The sequence below is a fragment of the Vanacampus margaritifer genome, chromosome 4 (genome assembly GCF_051991255.1).
Source record: "Vanacampus margaritifer isolate UIUO_Vmar chromosome 4, RoL_Vmar_1.0, whole genome shotgun sequence".
NCBI lineage: Eukaryota > Metazoa > Chordata > Actinopteri > Syngnathiformes > Syngnathidae > Vanacampus > Vanacampus margaritifer.
Window position 1 is genome coordinate 28045320 of NC_135435.1, and position 18440 is coordinate 28063759.

The 18440-nt window shown below is 40.4% G+C and overlaps 2 protein-coding genes across 6 annotated transcripts in view; one reads left to right on the plus strand and one right to left on the minus strand.

Moving 5' to 3' along the window:
• The window catches only part of LOC144050692 (uncharacterized), a 52601-nt gene extending 42243 nt beyond the window's left edge, over window positions 1-10358 (minus strand). For all 3 annotated transcript variants that reach the window (XM_077564205.1, XM_077564203.1, XM_077564204.1), the window contains exons 1-2: window positions 10214-10358; window positions 9863-10065 (exon numbers count right to left, since the gene is read on the minus strand). In XM_077564205.1, coding sequence (XP_077420331.1) covers window positions 9863-10065; window positions 10214-10308 — 298 coding nt within the window. In that variant the 5' untranslated portion in view covers window positions 10309-10358. The remainder of the gene's footprint in view (window positions 1-9862; window positions 10066-10213) is intronic.
• Window positions 9894-18440, plus strand: part of mpped2a (metallophosphoesterase domain containing 2a) — a 59252-nt gene continuing 50705 nt past the window's right edge. Inside the window, exons 1-2 of one of the 3 annotated variants that reach the window (XM_077564200.1) lie at window positions 9894-10043; window positions 11951-12233. In XM_077564200.1, the coding sequence (XP_077420326.1) occupies window positions 12121-12233 (113 nt within the window). In that variant the 5' untranslated portion in view covers window positions 9894-10043; window positions 11951-12120. Of the gene's footprint in view, window positions 10186-10361; window positions 11357-11950; window positions 12234-18440 lie in introns of those variants that run through there. The other 2 variants (XM_077564201.1, XM_077564202.1) reach the window with 2 other exon arrangements.

Genomic DNA, 18440 nt, shown 5'->3' on the forward strand with positions numbered 1-18440 from the left:
AATGTACTATATTTCTCGATCCTTGCGGTATTAGACATATGATTAAGACAACCATGTCCTTTTCAATTGTGGGGGGAAAAAAAGGCACAATATATCTCCTTTAAATTGTTCTTTGTGTTGATATGCAAACCACAATCTTTCCACATTGGCAGAAGTCTGCGCTCCACTGAGAGCTTTCGAGTGTACCTGCAGAAAGCAAACTGTTCTCATTTAGACTAATGTTGCTGTTGTTGTTGTTCTTGTTCAAGGAAATGTTGCTGTAAAGTGACAGTAAACCACAGACTGCTGCGGTTGCCAGCATTTGACTGTTTTTAAAATGAAATAATTTTGTCATTTGTTTCACCGCTAATAAGAATGATTGCCAGAAACATTGTATATTAAGCATGGGGGGGGGGGGGGGGGGTACATTAGTTCTTGCTTTATATACCACAAAACACAACCAACATTTTATGAATACATTTAGGCTGTTGTAAATAAATGTTAGTTGTCCACTAATGTTTGGCTTTGCAGTGGGTTTTTTTGTAGGACATGTTGATCAGGAATTTATAAATGCATAAACTGTTTTTGATAATACAAAAAACATCCATGAAAGGATGTTGTCTTAATGAAAGTCCGCACGTTTATGTTTAGACCTCAGAAGCTTATCTGTCCCTTGGCATATAAATCTTTATGTGGCGTCGTCCGTGGTTTGAAGAAAATAAGAGATGGCGATAATGTAATCATACAATTTGAATAATCTGAATATTCTAAAATGCGTTCGTTCCTTGCTTGTGTTGACACCACTGGAACGATCCAACAAGCTTCACCCTGATAAAAGTCCCAGTGAAGCAAAGGAATAGAAGTTGTGACCGTTGAATTTTTAATCGTAATGTTTTCCCCGCCAAACTTTAACTTTGATTACTGCGTATACAGGATGAGCATGAATATTTAATGGTAGAGAAACACTTAACATTCCAAAACGGGTTTTCAGACCCTTCCTCTCTGCGTCTATTTCTGTCCTCTCTCCACTATCAATCAAGATGATTAGAATATAACAACCACATGATTCCATCTGAAACAAACAGTGACAATTGTAAAATAAAAGTGCTCTCACTCGTTGCCTCATTCTTCATGGTGACATTCTGCGCTATTTTCTTTTCAATGAAAACACCGTTTGTCCAGCATTTACGTGCAAGAGACGAAATAGTGTTGGTGAAATTGGAAGATATTAAAATGACTCACACTGCCAGAGTAAAATGAGTTTGAAGGCAGTTTCGAGGCAAAACAACAGCCGCAGCGTGAGATCGTGTCGCCTGGGTTTTCAATCAGAATCACTTCCTCCCTCACCTGTTCAAAGCACTCCAGTAACACACACCCAACAGACACACGACGTCAGATCACACGGCCAATTCTGCTTCCGTTTCACGCACACACTTGCAAATCACTTGCCAGGATCATTTTGCACGTCCTCTGTGGGAAAACCCATCAACTTCCACAGCAGGGAACAGAATAACGAAACACATCCTAGATTGTTGTTCCACCCTGGCAAGCACACACGCGCACGCACACACACACACCAACACACATGCAGGTATTTACTGTGAGAGGTAGTAGGTGATAATCAGCCAACATGGCGGCGTGCCACACGGAGATGTGAGGCGCATGGGGCCAAGCATTTTGCAGTAATATCTTGTAGCATTGATTGAAATCTCACATATTATCACTAGAGAGTATTACACACGTCATGTAGACCGCTGCCGTTTTAATGACCTTTTTCACAGCAGTCATTGACACAGTATGTCGTAATACAGAAACAGATAGTAGGCGATTTCAATTTGCATTTGATCAGAAATAATTTGTAGTGCAAGTGATGCCGCGGAGAGAAAATGTCATAAAGTGCATGTAAACATTTCTCAAAGACGAAAGAATTTATCATTCGCCTCAAGAATAAACCACCTGAGAGTTCAAATCAACTCCGTTTGAGTGCGCATGTGAGACCATTCAATAAAAGTTTTAGTTAAAGTACTGTCACTCTTTTCTTAGAGTTGTTTTTTTAACTCTCGTTAGGAGTTAAAAGTAAAAATGGAAGTTAAACAATTACTGTTTATTACAGTAAATTGAACTTTCATTAATTAGTCACATTTATTGAAAATTCTTTATTATTTAACATGTTATTAGTTAATACTTTTTTATTTAACAAATTTTACTGTATTAGTTTTAATACCCAATGGAGTTAATAATATTGTTGAAAACAATAAAAAACAAAACCGTAAAAGAAATACTTTTTTTTTTTTTTTTAAATATGGTCCGATGCTGCCTACCATTATAGTATAATTGACACAGAACCCATAGTACCAAGAGAAAACCCAAAGATTCACAGGAGAGCATGCTAGCATCCATGCTATGCTATGCTATGCTAATATCCATGCTATGTTGAGACTATTGTCTTCTGTGAGGTCGATTTTATACTGTTGAACACTCATATCCATCCTAGAAAATTAAGTCAAATGACTTTCCATTCCTTAAGTGAAGGAAAATAACTGCATGTTTCTGTTCGATCCCAACTCTACAGCCCCGGGACTTACTTAGGTTTGCGTTCCACTGAGTGTCTCTCTCGGCTGTCTCCCTCCTCTCACAGCGCTTATCGAGTTCATTTCTTTTTATCCTGTGTCTGTGCCCTCTTTCTGTCACTCTCTTTCCTAAGTGTGTTTCAGTGATTGGAAGTTCAACCCTTGCCGCCCTGCCAGCTGACCTGCTGACATGCTTTTGTGCCATTGTTTTAACTTTTCTATTGCGCTCCAGCCGCTGTCGGACCAACACAAACACCAACACAAGAACCAAGTCCCTACAACTAAATACAGACTGAACTTAAATGCAGCAAACAACTTTTATTGAAATGTTCGGTTTATATTCTAGAATAGTGTTTCTCAACCGTGGTTCTCGAGTACCCCTATCCAGCCTGTTTTCCATGTCTCCCACAGCCGACACAGGTGTTTCAAATGATCGGCTATTTAGCAAGCTTTGTATGAAGCCAGATACAGGGATGTGATTTGACCAAAGTGAAATTATCTGAAAATTTAGCCGGGGGTCTGGGGGCCGCTGGCACCCAGCTAGGTCCTGGTGGGGGAACAAGGGGGGCGAAGCCCCCCGGAGCTCATGGGTTTTCCGTGTTTTTAAGTACTTTCAATGCACTCACATGACAAAGAAATAGACAAAACAACAGCATAAATTTTCAATGTATATTGAACTATCCCATATAAAATGGCAGTTTTAGTCAACTCAAAATCAGTCACATTCAAAAACATTGGACTGCCTTTGCTTTTAAAAACTATCACTGAGAATATCATCATATCTAACTAATGTGATTACTAAGTTTAACACATAAATAATGTTGAAGAGTTCAAATTTTATGAACAAATAATTGTATCATGACCAAATGAAAAGTAACTCATATTAGAGCATACCACAAATGTCTTTGTTATAGCAGAAGATGTTATCTGTCGGAGTCATGTGCATACACAATGAACTACTACTAAAAAAAAATAAATAAATAAATAAATAAATAAATAAATAAAAAATCGGATTTTTTTTTTTTTGGGGGGGGAGATTAAAAAAAAGCGGAATTCCGCGAATTAGCGGAAAAATCACATCCCTGCAGATAACAATCCTCAGCTGTGTTGGCTATGGGAGACGTGGAAAACAGGCTGGATAGGGGCACTCAAGGACCGGGGGTGAGAACCAGTGTTCTAGAAGATAGAACATGTAACAACTTGCGTTATTTTATTTTGAAATGGCTTGGTCAGAACCAACAAAAAGCCAAAAAATGGTCAAATAACGCCCAGGGGTTAAGAATTATCCAATTCATGTTTGTTTGTTTGTTTTTCTAAATTGGTTTTGGAAGTTTCCCGGTCAATAAATATTAATTGCCGCAAATGGCCGATGAGGAACGATGAATTGTAATCGTTGGATGTCGGCAGCCGTCCAACGTCACACCCCCATTACCTCCTAAGACCCCCCCACCCGTCGACAAATATTTTCCCGGGCTGAATTTTGTGCTCAGACCGTCCCTCGACTGAGCCAATGCTGGTTTATTTATACCCAACACATCGGGTTTGACCAAGCATGTTGCGTGAAGATTTGGATCCAACGAGCAGTCAAAACTCTCCATACTGATGAGTTAAAGCTACAAAAAAAAATGGTTTACCAGGTTATCAGTGTAGCCGTGGTTACAGATAAATTAGTCGTTTTATGAGACAAAAACACAACTTTGCCGTCTCAGGTCACCAGAAGGCCTTCCTGACACAACCCAGTCATTCATCCAACCGACACCAACATCTTCTAAGAATGTCACAATAAATGTATTTCAACTTCAGTAGGCAAATGGCGACCGGCTTCAGCTCCTCAGCCTGCCCAAATCCAGTCTTCAACCCAATCTGCTGCACCAAAACAATTAACTAGCGAGTTGGTTAGGAAAACAATCCAGCATTTTTTTTTAGTGTGTACATTGGATGTCGACAGTGGTTTAATTACCATCCTAGGTGCCGAGGTCGTCCCCAGTAGTGAGGAGGAGACACTAACAGAGATGCTGAGGACTCACTCCAATTCCAAGCGTTGTCCTCACGTGAACTTCAGCTAATCAATTGGTGTGATTTAATACACAGTCACTCCGCATGGAAGGCAGCGAGGCTCAGTGTTCTTCGAATTTATACACTATTGATTGTTTCGCACAGATGCACAAAGAGAGCGGGAAGCAAGGCCAGCCAGATTGTTTGTAATGTTTGAGGCAAAATCTCCATCTCTAGGGTAATAAGGTGGATATATTGTTGTCTTTATACACTGCTCCAGTTAAAAGGGCTGGAAAGCATGAGGGGGAGAAAGCGTATCGGAGAGGGACTTGTCTCTTGTGGGCCTTGGTCTAGCCTTTGGCATCGAAAGTGAGCCTGCATATTAGTCTGTCTATCACAACACAGCAGGAGAATGGGAGGAGAAGTACTACTCTTGGCTATCAGTGGGCTCTCTCACTCTTCTCTTTTCTTCTCTCAAACGCTCTTTTTCCCTCCTTGGGCTCCACTAGACAAAAGCACTTTGTGTGCTAATAAAATTAACTTCCAAGCATGGTTATTTTTTTTTTTCACCTTGCCCATTACATGGTGTATTGACTATTGAATTTTCAGCTCATTTCATAACCCACGCCTGGTGCCAGCAGCGGTTTGGTTTTTAGAGTGCTGCAAAGGCTCAGGGGCAAACATTTTAGCCTGTGTGCTTTGCAATGAAATAAACAGTATCTAGCTCCGCATACCCTCAGTGGCAATCTCGCCTGCCTCCCATAAATCTGAATGGCATTAACATTTAAAAAACCCAAACTCCTACCCGTCAGTGGATGGGGCTCTCAGAGAAAAAAAGGCCTCCATTCTATTTGTCTACATGGCAGATAGGGGGAAGACATCAGCTAAACAGACAGGCATAAATCTGTGAGGGTTGGTGCTGTTAAATGACACAGGCGGTGGGTTAAGTGAATATCAGCCTCTGCCTGCTGAAAGTGCTCACCCTTCTATTTCCCACTACCATTAAATATGTGTTTCATTTCGCCTCATTTGGACAGAAAGTCATTTTACCTTCTTTTATGAGAAGGTCATAAAATATATAGTGTTTTTTTTTTTTTTTTATACAAACACTCGGCCTAACATTTACATTTTGTATTGTATTAATGTGATCAAAGCCACACGGGACTGAATAAAACATTCATGGCAAAAGCCATTTCGTACGTGACATTTGGTCACCCTATCTCTCATCAGTTTTCTGTATGCAGGGGGGGGGGGGGGGGGGGGGGGGCTGGTCAAATGTTTAAATGTAGCCTCGCTACATAAAATTTAAAACCCGTTTTCACATTAACACCCGCTGGCTAGTTGATGGAAATGCTTTTTGTGTGTGCGCGCGCAGATAAGAGAAAAGTCAAATGGAAATGACTAGCGGGTCCGTTGTGCCGGTGTCGAGTGTGGAGACGGGCCGGGGAAATTGAAGCTTGTCAGTAAAATTACAAAAACGCGGCTCTGCTTGAACTGGCAGACATGTAAATGTGGCAGACCCCCGAGATGAGTCCATTATGGATTGTCCTGGGCAGACTCTTTTCATCAAAAACCCCATCAGTGTATTACAAAAAAATAGTGTAGCCTTGGCACCGACAAATTAATTCTTTCATTTTTTCCCCCCTTGCTGATGTGAATCTCTGTTCAACTTTGTGATGGCCAGCAATTCAATTAAACTGTCCCCCGGAAGAAAATATACAAAAGGAGAGAACATCGTTCATTTTGATACTTTAGCGTGATTTTTGCATCAAACATAACAGGCATTATTTTGACTAAATGATCTTCGGGGACAATTCATTAATACATCCGACAACCTTAAAATAGGCAACATTTGAAACATCATTTCATCACAGAAAAGCAGCTATTGACAAACTAAGGCCAAGCTTCATTTAAAAGTGAGTCAGCAATCCAACTAACAAAACAAGGTCAGATTTCTAAGAATTTATATATAATTGAATGAATTGATAATTAACCATTTATCACCCCTCCCTCGCCCTCCCCGAAGCAACCTTCCAGTTTCTACCCCAAACCTGCGTTCTGGCGCAGTCTAGAGACAGAGTTGGCCCATTTCATGTTGTGTGAAGGACTCCCACAGGTGCTCATTAGTATTGTTTACTTGTGAACCCAATGGAGCCATGTTCTCTTCTAATCATAGATCTGATAACACCTTCTATGCCTTGGAAGAATTTTCCCACATACAGTATCTGTGATCTCATGAAGAAATCTTCCACATCAACATTTGCACTGAGGGGAATGTGCAGTCTCTACGTGCCCGGTTGTGGTTGACAAATAAACAATGGTAGGTAGCAGTTTGGTGACCCTCAAAAATAAATACTGGAACACATTTTTAACACTAGTTTGTAATGCGCAGTGGCTGATCAGCCACGAACGACGCAACTGGAGAGCAACAAAGGAACAGGAAGTCCGCAGGCTTACTTTATTACTAGGAACAAAAACGGTCGGCTTCTTGGCGCTACCACGCGTCACAATACGCATACACGTCCATGGCATCAAATACATTGATAGCCAAAACAAAAAAGTGTTGCATAGGCACAACAAAAACAAGGAGGCGCCACCCTGTGGCGCGGTGCCACACTGCAGATTGTCACAAGTTTTAATGCAATAAATGCTTGTAAAATCTATCATTTAAAACCATTTTTCTCAGCTTTAGAAATCTGATGAAGCACTGTTGTATCTTAATGAACTCATAGAACCATAGTCCACAACTTGTTGATAGATTCTTCACAAAGAAAAACGTAAAACAAAGCCTTGCTATCAAGCCACTCTCCTGCAGAAGCATCTTCCAGATCTAGTGTCACCCTCTCCTACATCAAAGAGAAGTTTTTTAAAGTTCATCTTTGCTAAAAAACTGTACCATAATATGGTTGGCTCATGCTGGTCTTTAATAATCCATGAGTTACGCTGTCCAAGGCCAAAAACTTCCAGGGGATTTCCCATGATGCATCAAAATCATCTTTCCACTACTCCATCCTTATATTTTAATATTCATAGGACTGTTTAAGTACAAAATCATGCTAACGTGTCGCACTCTCTCCCATATAATGCTCTGCAACTCCCTCCATATTGATTATCGTACAATCACCGTGTCGCATTTAACTTGACAAATTTTGGTCCTAAACATATAAAGTCATACATTTGGCAATACATGACTGCAACTCAATTTAGCTATCGGTGTCTTCATTGACCATGAAGCCGAAAGGGATCTCCGTTGCTGCTAAGCACAAATGTGTTTAAGCAACTAAAATAATTGAATACTGCACAAGATTAGATGCGATAAAAATCAATAGCCTGCTTAATAAGCCATGTCATAAAGTTTTACAACCTTGAGGAGGCCTATCACATTTAAACACCCCTTGTCAAGATTCAAACCACACAGGGGCAAGAGCATCCCCCCCCCCAAAAAAAAAAATATGTGATGCACTAAAATAATTTTTTTAAGAAACTGAACTAGCGCAGTCCCACTGGAGGTGCAAGAGAACACGTGCACCAAAAACACCACATATTCAAACAGTTTTTTGTCCTCAAGCCACTGCTCTCTTTCACAGCTGATTTGCATGATCTATATCTCTATTGGCAGCTATGTGGAGTGGTAATGTGGTCTGAGACCAAAGTGCCCCAGGTTTGATTTCCCTGACTGGCACAGCGATATGGGTTGGGGGAGGGAATGTCCCTTCTCCTCCTGGGTATCCACAATGTCACGGCTGAGGTGCCCTTGAGCAAGACTTAACTTTTTCTGGGGCACTGAAAAGCTGCTCACAGCTTCAGTGTGTCACCAAGAATGCGTGCTTGTTTGCTGTGTTAACTGAGTAGGGTTAAATGCAGAAGTGCTGGCATTGTGACAATTAATTGTGGGGGCCCAGATTTTGATGTGACGCCCCTAACTGATAGGAATGTAGCAATTGGTTGGACCGAGATAAGATAGGCTGACAACCTGCAGGCCAGGGTGCAACCAACCTTTCGCCCAGGATAGGCACCAGCTCAGCTGAGACCTTAGTAAGAACAAGCAGTATAAAAAAATGGATGGATGGTTAGTTTGGGGTATATTTACTATAAGCAGTTATAAGCGTTTTTAGAGTGGGCATATTTTTTGCTACTCAGGTCAATCACTGTATAGCAGTCGTAGACCGTCAGAGCCATCAAAGTATTCTGTACAAGCCTAAACTAAAATAACACTATCAGAAACCCTGACCCCCATTTACAAGCAAAGTTCGAATTGTATTAATTTATTAATAGCCTCTTGATTTCATAGCATTTCTCTTGGCTGCCCTAATTCTAGTGTATGTGTATGTTATGACCGATCAGATTTCAGCCTGTATGTGCTGATGTCTACCTAATGTAACATAAACAATATTTGCAATGGGACTGTTTCTTCATAACATTATAATACGTCTGTATGCTTTTGCCATCTATCTATCTATCTATTAGGGGATGTTAGAAAAAAACGATTCGGCAATACAGTATATCGCGATATTACAGTGAGCAATTCTCGAATCGATTAAAAAAGCGGATAAATCGATTTTTAAACATAATTTTTTTAATGGAAATATTCAACAAAACGTCTTACTTAGGGTTAGGATTCACACATTAAGCATGGAAGAATGTTATATTAATGGAACATTAAACCATAATATTTTATTTCAGTGCTGTTCAAACCTGTTTGTTAAATGCAGTGGGTCTTTTATAAGCCTGAATTTTCAGATAAATAAATACATTTTCATACAAATCTTACAGTGTATATGCACAAGTTTACTGATTATTATTCTCTAAATTTGAGTGTAAAAAAAAAATCGCAATAGTCAATTTATAGATTCGTATAATCGTATCGAATCGTGACCTATGAATCGCCAGGTACTAGGCAATTCACACCCCCACTATCTATCTATCTTTCATCTTTTTACCAGGTATTTTTGATTTCCGACTGTCATGAAGGCAGCATGAGGGAAGCGCGGGACTCGCTCCTGTACGCTCTCCCTCCCTCCCTCCCTCCCTCCCTCCCTCCCTCCCGCGCAACCGCGCGCGTGTGCCCGCCGGTGAGGGCGCGCGCACGGGAGGTGGCTGGGGGTTGTGCTCGCTTCTGCTCTCCCTGCTCTCTGACCCCAGTGGCAACTCCGATTCACTACACTCTGCACCGTCGGTGGGAGGCTGCTCTCTTCTGACTCCCTCTCCCCTCCCGCTTGTCTGTCAGCGTCTCTCGTCCGCCTCCCCCTCGCTCTCTTGTCTGGTTTCTTTGCACAGAAGCCAGCCGAGGTCCCACCGGGTCGAAGGTTCTGCCCTACCTGCACAATACCTCTGCCAGCCCGGACCGCCGCCGTGCTCTTGCTCTTGCTCTACCCCGCCTGCTCTTCTTCTCCGCTGCCGCATGGACCCCTGCCTCTCCGCCGCGTAGAGGGCGACCCCGACCCGACGCTCTCCCTCCGGCTTGGCACCACAAAACGCACAGAACCCCGCACGACGAAGGTATCGGATCCTTTCCGCTCGCCTTTGAAAGCAACGAAAGAGGGAGGAAGGGCAGTGAGGGAAGAGGAGCGACACAATGTGCTGTTAGCGTTACAAAGCCGCCGTTTTGAGGTGGCTTGTCATTTCCGCGGCGGAACAAGAGGTTAGCGCGAGGCTGACTTGCCACTGACCTCCTTTGGCTGCTTTTTAGGAGACCAGGACCCGAGTTGTGGACTACACGGACCTTTCTGTCGTGTGTAGCCGCACATAGCACACACACACACATCGCGAGTGTGTTCCGCGCGGTGCCTGACTGAAAGGGTCAATTTATCCGCCGTCACCCCCCCCCCCTTTTTTTTTTTTTGCTTTTCCGGGGTGATTTCCAACCGGAAAGTTGAACCCTATGCGGTTTGCGGTGCACACTTCACGGACACGAAATGTGCGCGCACCGGCGTCACGGCTAAGCGATTTGAGTGAGGAGCTGCGAGGCAACAGAATTCAAATCGAGAAAGGGACTGTCGGAGAAGGTTTAGCACGCTAGGCTAGAGGCTAGTCGCTGCTACAGTAGCCATATAATTGTAATATAGAGATAGTTGGAGCAGCTAGGCGCGCGCGCACGCACGTGCATGAATGCACGCGCACGTTCAAGCACAATTACTTGGCTTGACTGTGCAAAATAAATAAATATATACATAAAGTGGTCTATTTAGCATTTATAAATAAGAAAGTAAAATAAGATGTGTGCCTCTAATTGTATTGGCATTAATTGAAACGTTTCAGGCCACGGAGGAGTGATGGAGACAGGATTGTTGATAAAGAAATAATATATAATTTGCACATTTTGTTTTTGGGTTTGATTATTACTACGCAATCTGGAAGGGTAAAAGTCTGTTATTGGCATGAAATGGCCACTGGGGAAAAAAATGTGTCTTTTGCCAGAACTGAGCTTGCATAAGTCATAGTAACCCAAATTCATAAAACACATCCTCGGCTGACTCTGAATTAACGGCGTACATTAATGTTTATTGTGGACTTGGGACAGGTTTTTTTTGTTGCTGTTGGAATTGGCATGCAGTTTGCTTTAACGTATTCACTAACTGCACGCAACCATTAAATCAACTCTGCAGCTGTTGATTTCCCTCCAAAAAAGATGACAGACTGTAAATTGAGGGCAATCTTCTTTTTATATTTTCCCAACCCCTTTAATACTGATGTGTATGCATCAGGGACTGTGGTATAAAACACGTGTCAAAGCCTGAAGCGGGCACTTTACGAGCAGTCAGGGAGGTCAGACAGGAGGGAGGCTCAGGGTCCAAGCAGACACAACTGTCGCGGTGAGTGAGTGCTGATGATGCGCGGACACGCTTCTTTTAGCTGCTTTTCTTCATACGCGTTAATAATTTATTTGAAAATTCTTTGAAAACTGTTACAGTTATGCAAGAATTGTTGAGGGCTTCCTAAATAGGATTCAATGAAACAGGATGATTTTTTTAGAACGACAGGAAAACAAAAGTTTTATTTTTGTGTTATCTCGGGGCAGTTTCAGCTGGTCTGTGTGGATGTTGCTCGATTTTATTGTTGTCATGAAATGGCACAGTTGCTTTATGCTTTATTAAATGTCAACAGGCAGATGTTGGCTACTGATAAATGTTCTTTACTGATTTTTTATTATTATTATTATTTGAAAGTGTGTTAGTCACACGTGCATTTATTTGGACAGTCTTTGCGTTTATAAAGGTTGATGCAAACTTCCAAAACGGAACTTTTGACCTTCTATCAAGCAGTTGTGGTTCCAAAAACTAAAAATATAATATGATATAAAGTAGAACATATTAGTTCGGGGTTTAACTTCACTGTAAAGAATACCTTTTGTTTTATTTTGTCCTTCCTGTGTCATGTCGCTAAAGTCATTTCTCTTATTCGTGCAGCGGTCCGAGTGGTGGGTCGGCGAGCCGGGCGTTTGCTGCTGCTGCTGCTGCGGCGGCGGCGGGTGACTTCCTGGGCTTTTTTTTGTGAGCCGCACCGAAGGATGTCCGCTGCACGCATCGCTGCTGAATCCCGGTGAACGAACGGCGTCTCATGTCCACACGTCGGAAGGATGGCTCATGGCAAAGTGACCATCACGGTGGACGAGTACAGCTCCAACCCGACACAGGCCTTCACGCACTACAACATCAACCAGAGCCGCTTCCAACCGCCGCACGTCCACATGTGAGTGCTTTGTGACACACCTGTCAAGATCTTGAAGATAAGACTTGGTCTTAATGTGTCATATTTATATTACTTAAAGTTTGGGGGGAAAATATAAACATTGAAAGGTGCCCTACTTTTGTTAAACTTTTGATATTGTGGTCTGGTGCAATCATTTTTGTGACAGTAAAAACTGCTTAGAGTTTTAAAAGTTTTTTTTCTAAATTAAGACGCAAAATGTAGTGCCAAAATCTAGATTCTCTTCTTTAATATTTGAGTGTTTTACCAAAAACTACATTAGAAAAGCATTATATTTTGAAGGTGCATTTGGCGTTAAATACTATATTGGTTGCAGATGAGTATTTATTTTTTTTTTTTTACAAAGAAGCTTTATATTGGGTTCACATTTAAACAAGTACAGTATAGTGATGCCACTTTCAAATATTTTTAGAATCGATTAATCTATCGATTATTCAATCGATTCATCGACTAATCGGATTCATTTTAATTTTGCATTCAAGTGTATTGCTAAAGCATTTTTTTCCATTTGATTACTGTTTATCAACCAGTCATTGGTGGTGACTTCGTATTTGTACAGTGATAAAAAAAAAAAGGGGGGGGGGATTGATGATGTTTGCAAATGTCTTATTTTGATTAAACATAGAACTTCTTTCATGAAGGACTACAGAAATTACTCTTGATATGCTGAAATCAGAGGATTTGGACAATTTGTAGATTAAAAAATGGCTCCAAACGATTACTCGATTATTAAAGTTGTCGATTAATTTGATCATTGATTACTTCTTGATTCATTTTGACAGCTAGTACAGTTCAACTTGAAGCATGCAAGACATTTAAGCCGTACGTACCATAGCAAGCTGAAGGTAGTTAAAATTTAGGATAAAAAAAATACCTTCTGCTCAGTGTTGCTAGTGTTCACAAACTGCTCCCGCCGTATTGTTTTGGAAATTCCTGTGAGCTGTGAGAAAGGTTGGCGGCACGGCAGCGATTGTTGCTCCCTCCAATGTGGAAAAGGAGACAAGGTCACCCAGCAGTTTATGTTATGTCAGTTCATTTTAATGGCTGGCACAGGCGGCAATAAATCAGGCCAAATACCTCCATTTGAATTAAGGCTAACCGTGCCGGACAGCACAGGACACATTCTGGTGGGATGTCTGAGAATTGCTCACACAATTTATGTCCCTCGAGAGTTTAGTTTCATACCTTTGCGATTGAACGTGGCAGGTTTTGTCGCAGTTTCTTTATGGTGCGGCGGTGCGTTTCATCTCAGGCTTTTTATGGCAGCGTTTGGCACCAATTGGCCGAACGTTTGAATGGATGCAAAGAAAAATGGTGGCGACTTGAATGAAAGCAAAAGTGTGGCTAATGTTGTTTTTGTGGATGAGGGGGAAATACAAGCTTATTTGTTGCGTCCTTTTTTTTTTAATGACTTCAACGCGGTTAAACTTTTTTTTCCGAAATGTGTCTCAAACGAGCACCATTCAGATGATGTTTAGTGACGTTTTTTTTTTTTTTTTGCTGTATTTTGCAAAGGTGAAGCTTCCCGTTAGAAATGGATGTGATGAGGCAAGGGGGCCTCTCTCTCGAGATATGTGTTTGGATAAATGCATTAGGCTGTTTCCTGGCTTCCACAGAGCCAGCAGTGTTTTACGCCGTCATCCTAAAACTCAGACTGGGAACCTCAGGATCATGCACGCACGCACACACACACACACCCGCCCCCCTTCTCCCTGCCATGTTTAAATGCTTATAGAATACACACACTGCTCTGGAAAAGTAAAGGTTTGTTTATATTTGAGAGATAATGATCCGACTGGTTCCTCTCTCGGTGCATCCAAAGTATTTGCGGATAAAGTTGTGGCTAAAAGAAAAGAGGAAAAAGAACCGAAACTCAAGAGTCACGAGCCGGTTGCTTCTCTTTTGAAATACAATCTCCTCGTATGCCCCCCCCCCCCCCTGCGCTCCCTTTCCTAGAGGGAGTATTTACATTTTTGTGATGGAGTACAGCAGTGCCTTTTGTTCAATACAGAAGGTATCACTCTATGAGCTACATATGAAAACATGCATGTCACAGTAGTAGTGGCAATAATGCTTTGTAATGTGACCCTGAAGTTCACGGTCATTCCCGGCCGGCATCGTGGGACGCCTGTCTGTGTCTGGAAGTGAGCGGGCAGACTGAGTCCAGGCCTGGTTTATTTTTCTGTGCAGACTCAACGTGCGAGTGTGTCTGCGCGTGTGTGTGTGTGCGTGTGTGTTTTCTTCTTGCTTCAGCCCCCTCGCCATCGTCTCGTGAAATGAAATGCTCAACAACTTGGAACATATGCTTCCAGTTGGGACACTAATGGCTTCCAATCCAATTTCAGTAGAATGTGGGCCAGACTGAAAGCCCAAAATACAAACAGACACCAAAAAAAAAAAAAAAGCAAAGGCAAGCATGTGACACAAAAAATAGCAGAGATGGACTTTATGTTGGATTTTTTTTCTTTTTTCGGATTCTTAGTATTAAAGTTTAGTAAAGTAAAATATTGTAAACTGATATATTTAATCATAAAACTGATGACCTTTGTACAAAAAAGCCCAAAATAAAGCAAGAGGCCAGCTTTGAGCACAACCCAAATTTGAGCTCAGACTCCAAGAAAACAGAAAAAGACGAAGAGTTTATTTGAGGCGCAGTTCCGCTTTCGCCCAGAGGTGGCAGTTGTGAGTGAAAAAGTGACAAAACTCCCCAAAGCAACTTTTAAGTCTTCCTGTAATGTAGCTGTTTTGAGGGGGCGGTGCTGTCTCGTGAAAATGAGTCGCAGCTCACCAAGCAATCCTGAGTTCAGCTTTTGTTACCATGGTGACCAAGGGCAGAGCTGGGGGTTTGAACCACACAAGCAGATTCTACTTCTGAAGCGAAGAATAGAGTACGGTGAGAAAAGTAAAGACTGGGGTGAGAAACTCGGCATGGAGGGCAATTCGATGTGATACAATTTGCTTACAGTCACCTTTTTAGAAATTCAGAAGTTCACACGTGATGATTGGACAGGTCCTCCAGAGACTCAGCTATTTATTTACAAGCAATTAAACTGTTTGTTGTCGTGGCAAAACTTTACTGTCACACTTTTGTGGCACAGCTTTTATTTTCGATTGTGCAGCTGTATCTAATTTTGTGACCACTGAGTGTCAACTTTACATGTACATTTTCTCAGGTCTAATAATGTCCAGTTACTATGTTCTTGACCCAGTTAGACATGTCTACCTTTCATTTTCGATTTGCCCGATTGTTTAACTAATGGAACGATCCTGACTCGCTTTGCGATTATCTACTGACAATGGGTGAGAAAAAGACAACGAAAAGGCAAAAATGGCAAAATGGTCTCCCTTTAAGTGATTAAGAAGACAATTTGTGCTCTTTTAAAACAAAAGTAACAGACGCTGCAGAAATCTTATAGGCAGTGTGTGGTGCGTTGCATTGATTCAATCAGCATTCGTATTCAAACAATACCAACACAAGTTTATCTGCACTGGTCAGCTTATTACAATATTTGCATGTCAACAAACACGCACTATACCAGGATGCATGGCTGGATTCCTTCCTAACTCCGGTATCATCCGAGCAATGCATTGGTAGGACTGTTTTGGTAAATACTTTTTTCTTAATATAATATTAGTATAAGGCTGCACCTACAGGTCAGGATACACGACTGTATTCGCATTCCACACGTTTATTTTTTCTTTTCTTTTTCTGGAGAGCTCAGTATTGTTCATTCGGTAATTTTACCCATTTGACATGTCATCATCATTGCTCTCCTTTTTTATTTTTTTATATATATATATATATATATTTTTTGTATTTTTATTATTTTTTTTGTATGTGGGTGAATATGTCTTCGCATTCCACACGTTTACTTTTTTTTTTTTTTTTTCTGGAGAGCTCAGTATTGTTCATTCGGTAATTTTACCGATTTGACATGTCATCATCATTGCTCTCCTTTTTTTTTTTTTTTAATATATATATATATATATATATATATATATATATATATATTTTTTTGTATTATTATTATTTTTTTGTATGTGGGTGAATATGTGTTCGCATTCCACACGTTGACTTTTTTTTTTTTTTTCTGGAGAGCGCAGTATTGTTCATTCGGTAATTTTACCGATTTGACATGTCATCATCATTGCTCTCCTTTTTTAAATTTTATATATATATATATATATATATATATATATATATATATATTTTTGTATTATTTTTTTTTTTTTGTATGTGGGTGAATATGTGTTCGCATTCCACACGTTTACTTTTTTTTTTTTTTTTTCTGGAGAGCTCAGTATTGTTCATTTGGTAATTTTACCGATTTGACATGTTATCATCATTACTCTCCTTTTTTTAAATTTTTATATATATATATATATATATATATATATATATATATATAAATATATATATATTTTTTGTATTTTTATTTATTTTTTGTATGTGGGTGAATATGTGTTCGCATTCCACACGTTTACTTTTTTTTTTTCTTTTTTCTGGAGATTTTACCCATTTGACATGTCATCATCATTACTCTCCTTTTTTAATTTTTTTTTTTAATATATATATATATATATTTTTTTTTGTATGTGGGTGAATATGTGTTCGCATTCCACACGTTTACAATGAATGGATTATGTTAACTTGATTCCATGCACATTTTACAATGAACCTAAAAGGGCTGAAAAGAGTTTTCGCTTGAACAGTCGCCTGAATCATTTTTCTAATGGAAATATTCTGCTACTCTGCATGGCTGCCTCTGATAAGAAATGTGCACTGTATTAAACGTGTCATTGTTAATACCACGGCACTCGGGTCCGACTCTTCCTGTAAATAGGTTTGAACCAATTTAATTTTGCACTTTCCATCCTTTGCGATTGCAGTAAAATGATCGCTCTTGAACAAACTCTGCTGTGGGAAAGTTATTTTCACTACTGGGTTATCTTTACATCTCATCTTTCTTGTGCCCTCTGGCAAAGAAAAATGGAAATAATGTCATCATATATTTCATACCATGCTTTTGATGCTTCCGCTCTGCGTCCCAAATGGGATCCGACTCCAAATGGTTGCGTCATTGAGAACAGGAGTGCACCTTGCATCAATTATTTTAGGCAAAACAAATGCAGTGTCATCTTTAGATTTCTGTGCATGAATTATTATAGCCGTCTGAGGAATTTGACAGCCAAGTATCGCTTAACTTGCGTTAACTTGAAGGCTGAAGATTTTTTATTTTTTTTTAAAAAAGTAACATTTTATTCTCTGTCCTTTGTACCGGTCGTCTCAGCAGACGTTTATAAAACATCAAGGCTCGTTTTTAGTTTTATTAAAAGGTGCGTTCAAGGATGTCGCTGCGTCTTCCGGGTGGATCGTCGTAACGATTGTTTCTCGATCCCGTCAATCTATCTGCCGTAATGACTCGTGCATGCTCATTTGTAGCATGTAGCCACTGCGCTTCCGATTCAGCTATTCATCGTTGTAGCTCGACCGATCTCGCCGCATACTTTGACAACGGCCGAGAGCCGCAACAGGACCTCCGTCTATCAAGTGAGACTGATGAAGATGAGCCTGCACGTTCCCGACGGAATTTACTTGAAAAAATCCTTTCTTTGGTCCTTTCTCGGGTTTCCTGACGGCCTCACGACTCTGGCTGGAAGTGTTCGGTTTAGGGAAACGGTATGGGATTATTATTATTTTTTTATAGGTTTTAGGTGAACTAATGAATGCACGAACGCACGCACATACACATTTTCACCCACATACAAAAAAATAAAAAATACAAAAAAAATATATATCTATAAAAAATTTAAAAAAAATTAAAAAAGGAGAATGATGATGATGATGACATGTCAAATCGGTAAAATTACCGAATGAACAATACTGAGCTCTCCAGAAGAAAAAAAGGAATTTATTTGAAAAAAATCTAGTACATTTTTTAGTTCAACTACTTCAACTTTTACTAGACTTTTTCAAGTAAATATCACCGCCATTTTTACAGTGTAAGCGTTCCCCCCGGATGAGCAAGAGAGCTGGTAGGATGGTCTTCCGCATGCGCGTTTGAAAAAAAGTGACAAACGGACCTTTGGCTACTACTTTTCGAGAAGATCCTTGAATACACCTGTTTTTGTATTTATACTGTAATTGCAAATTCACGATTCTGGCCAACATTAGTCCTAATTTAGTAT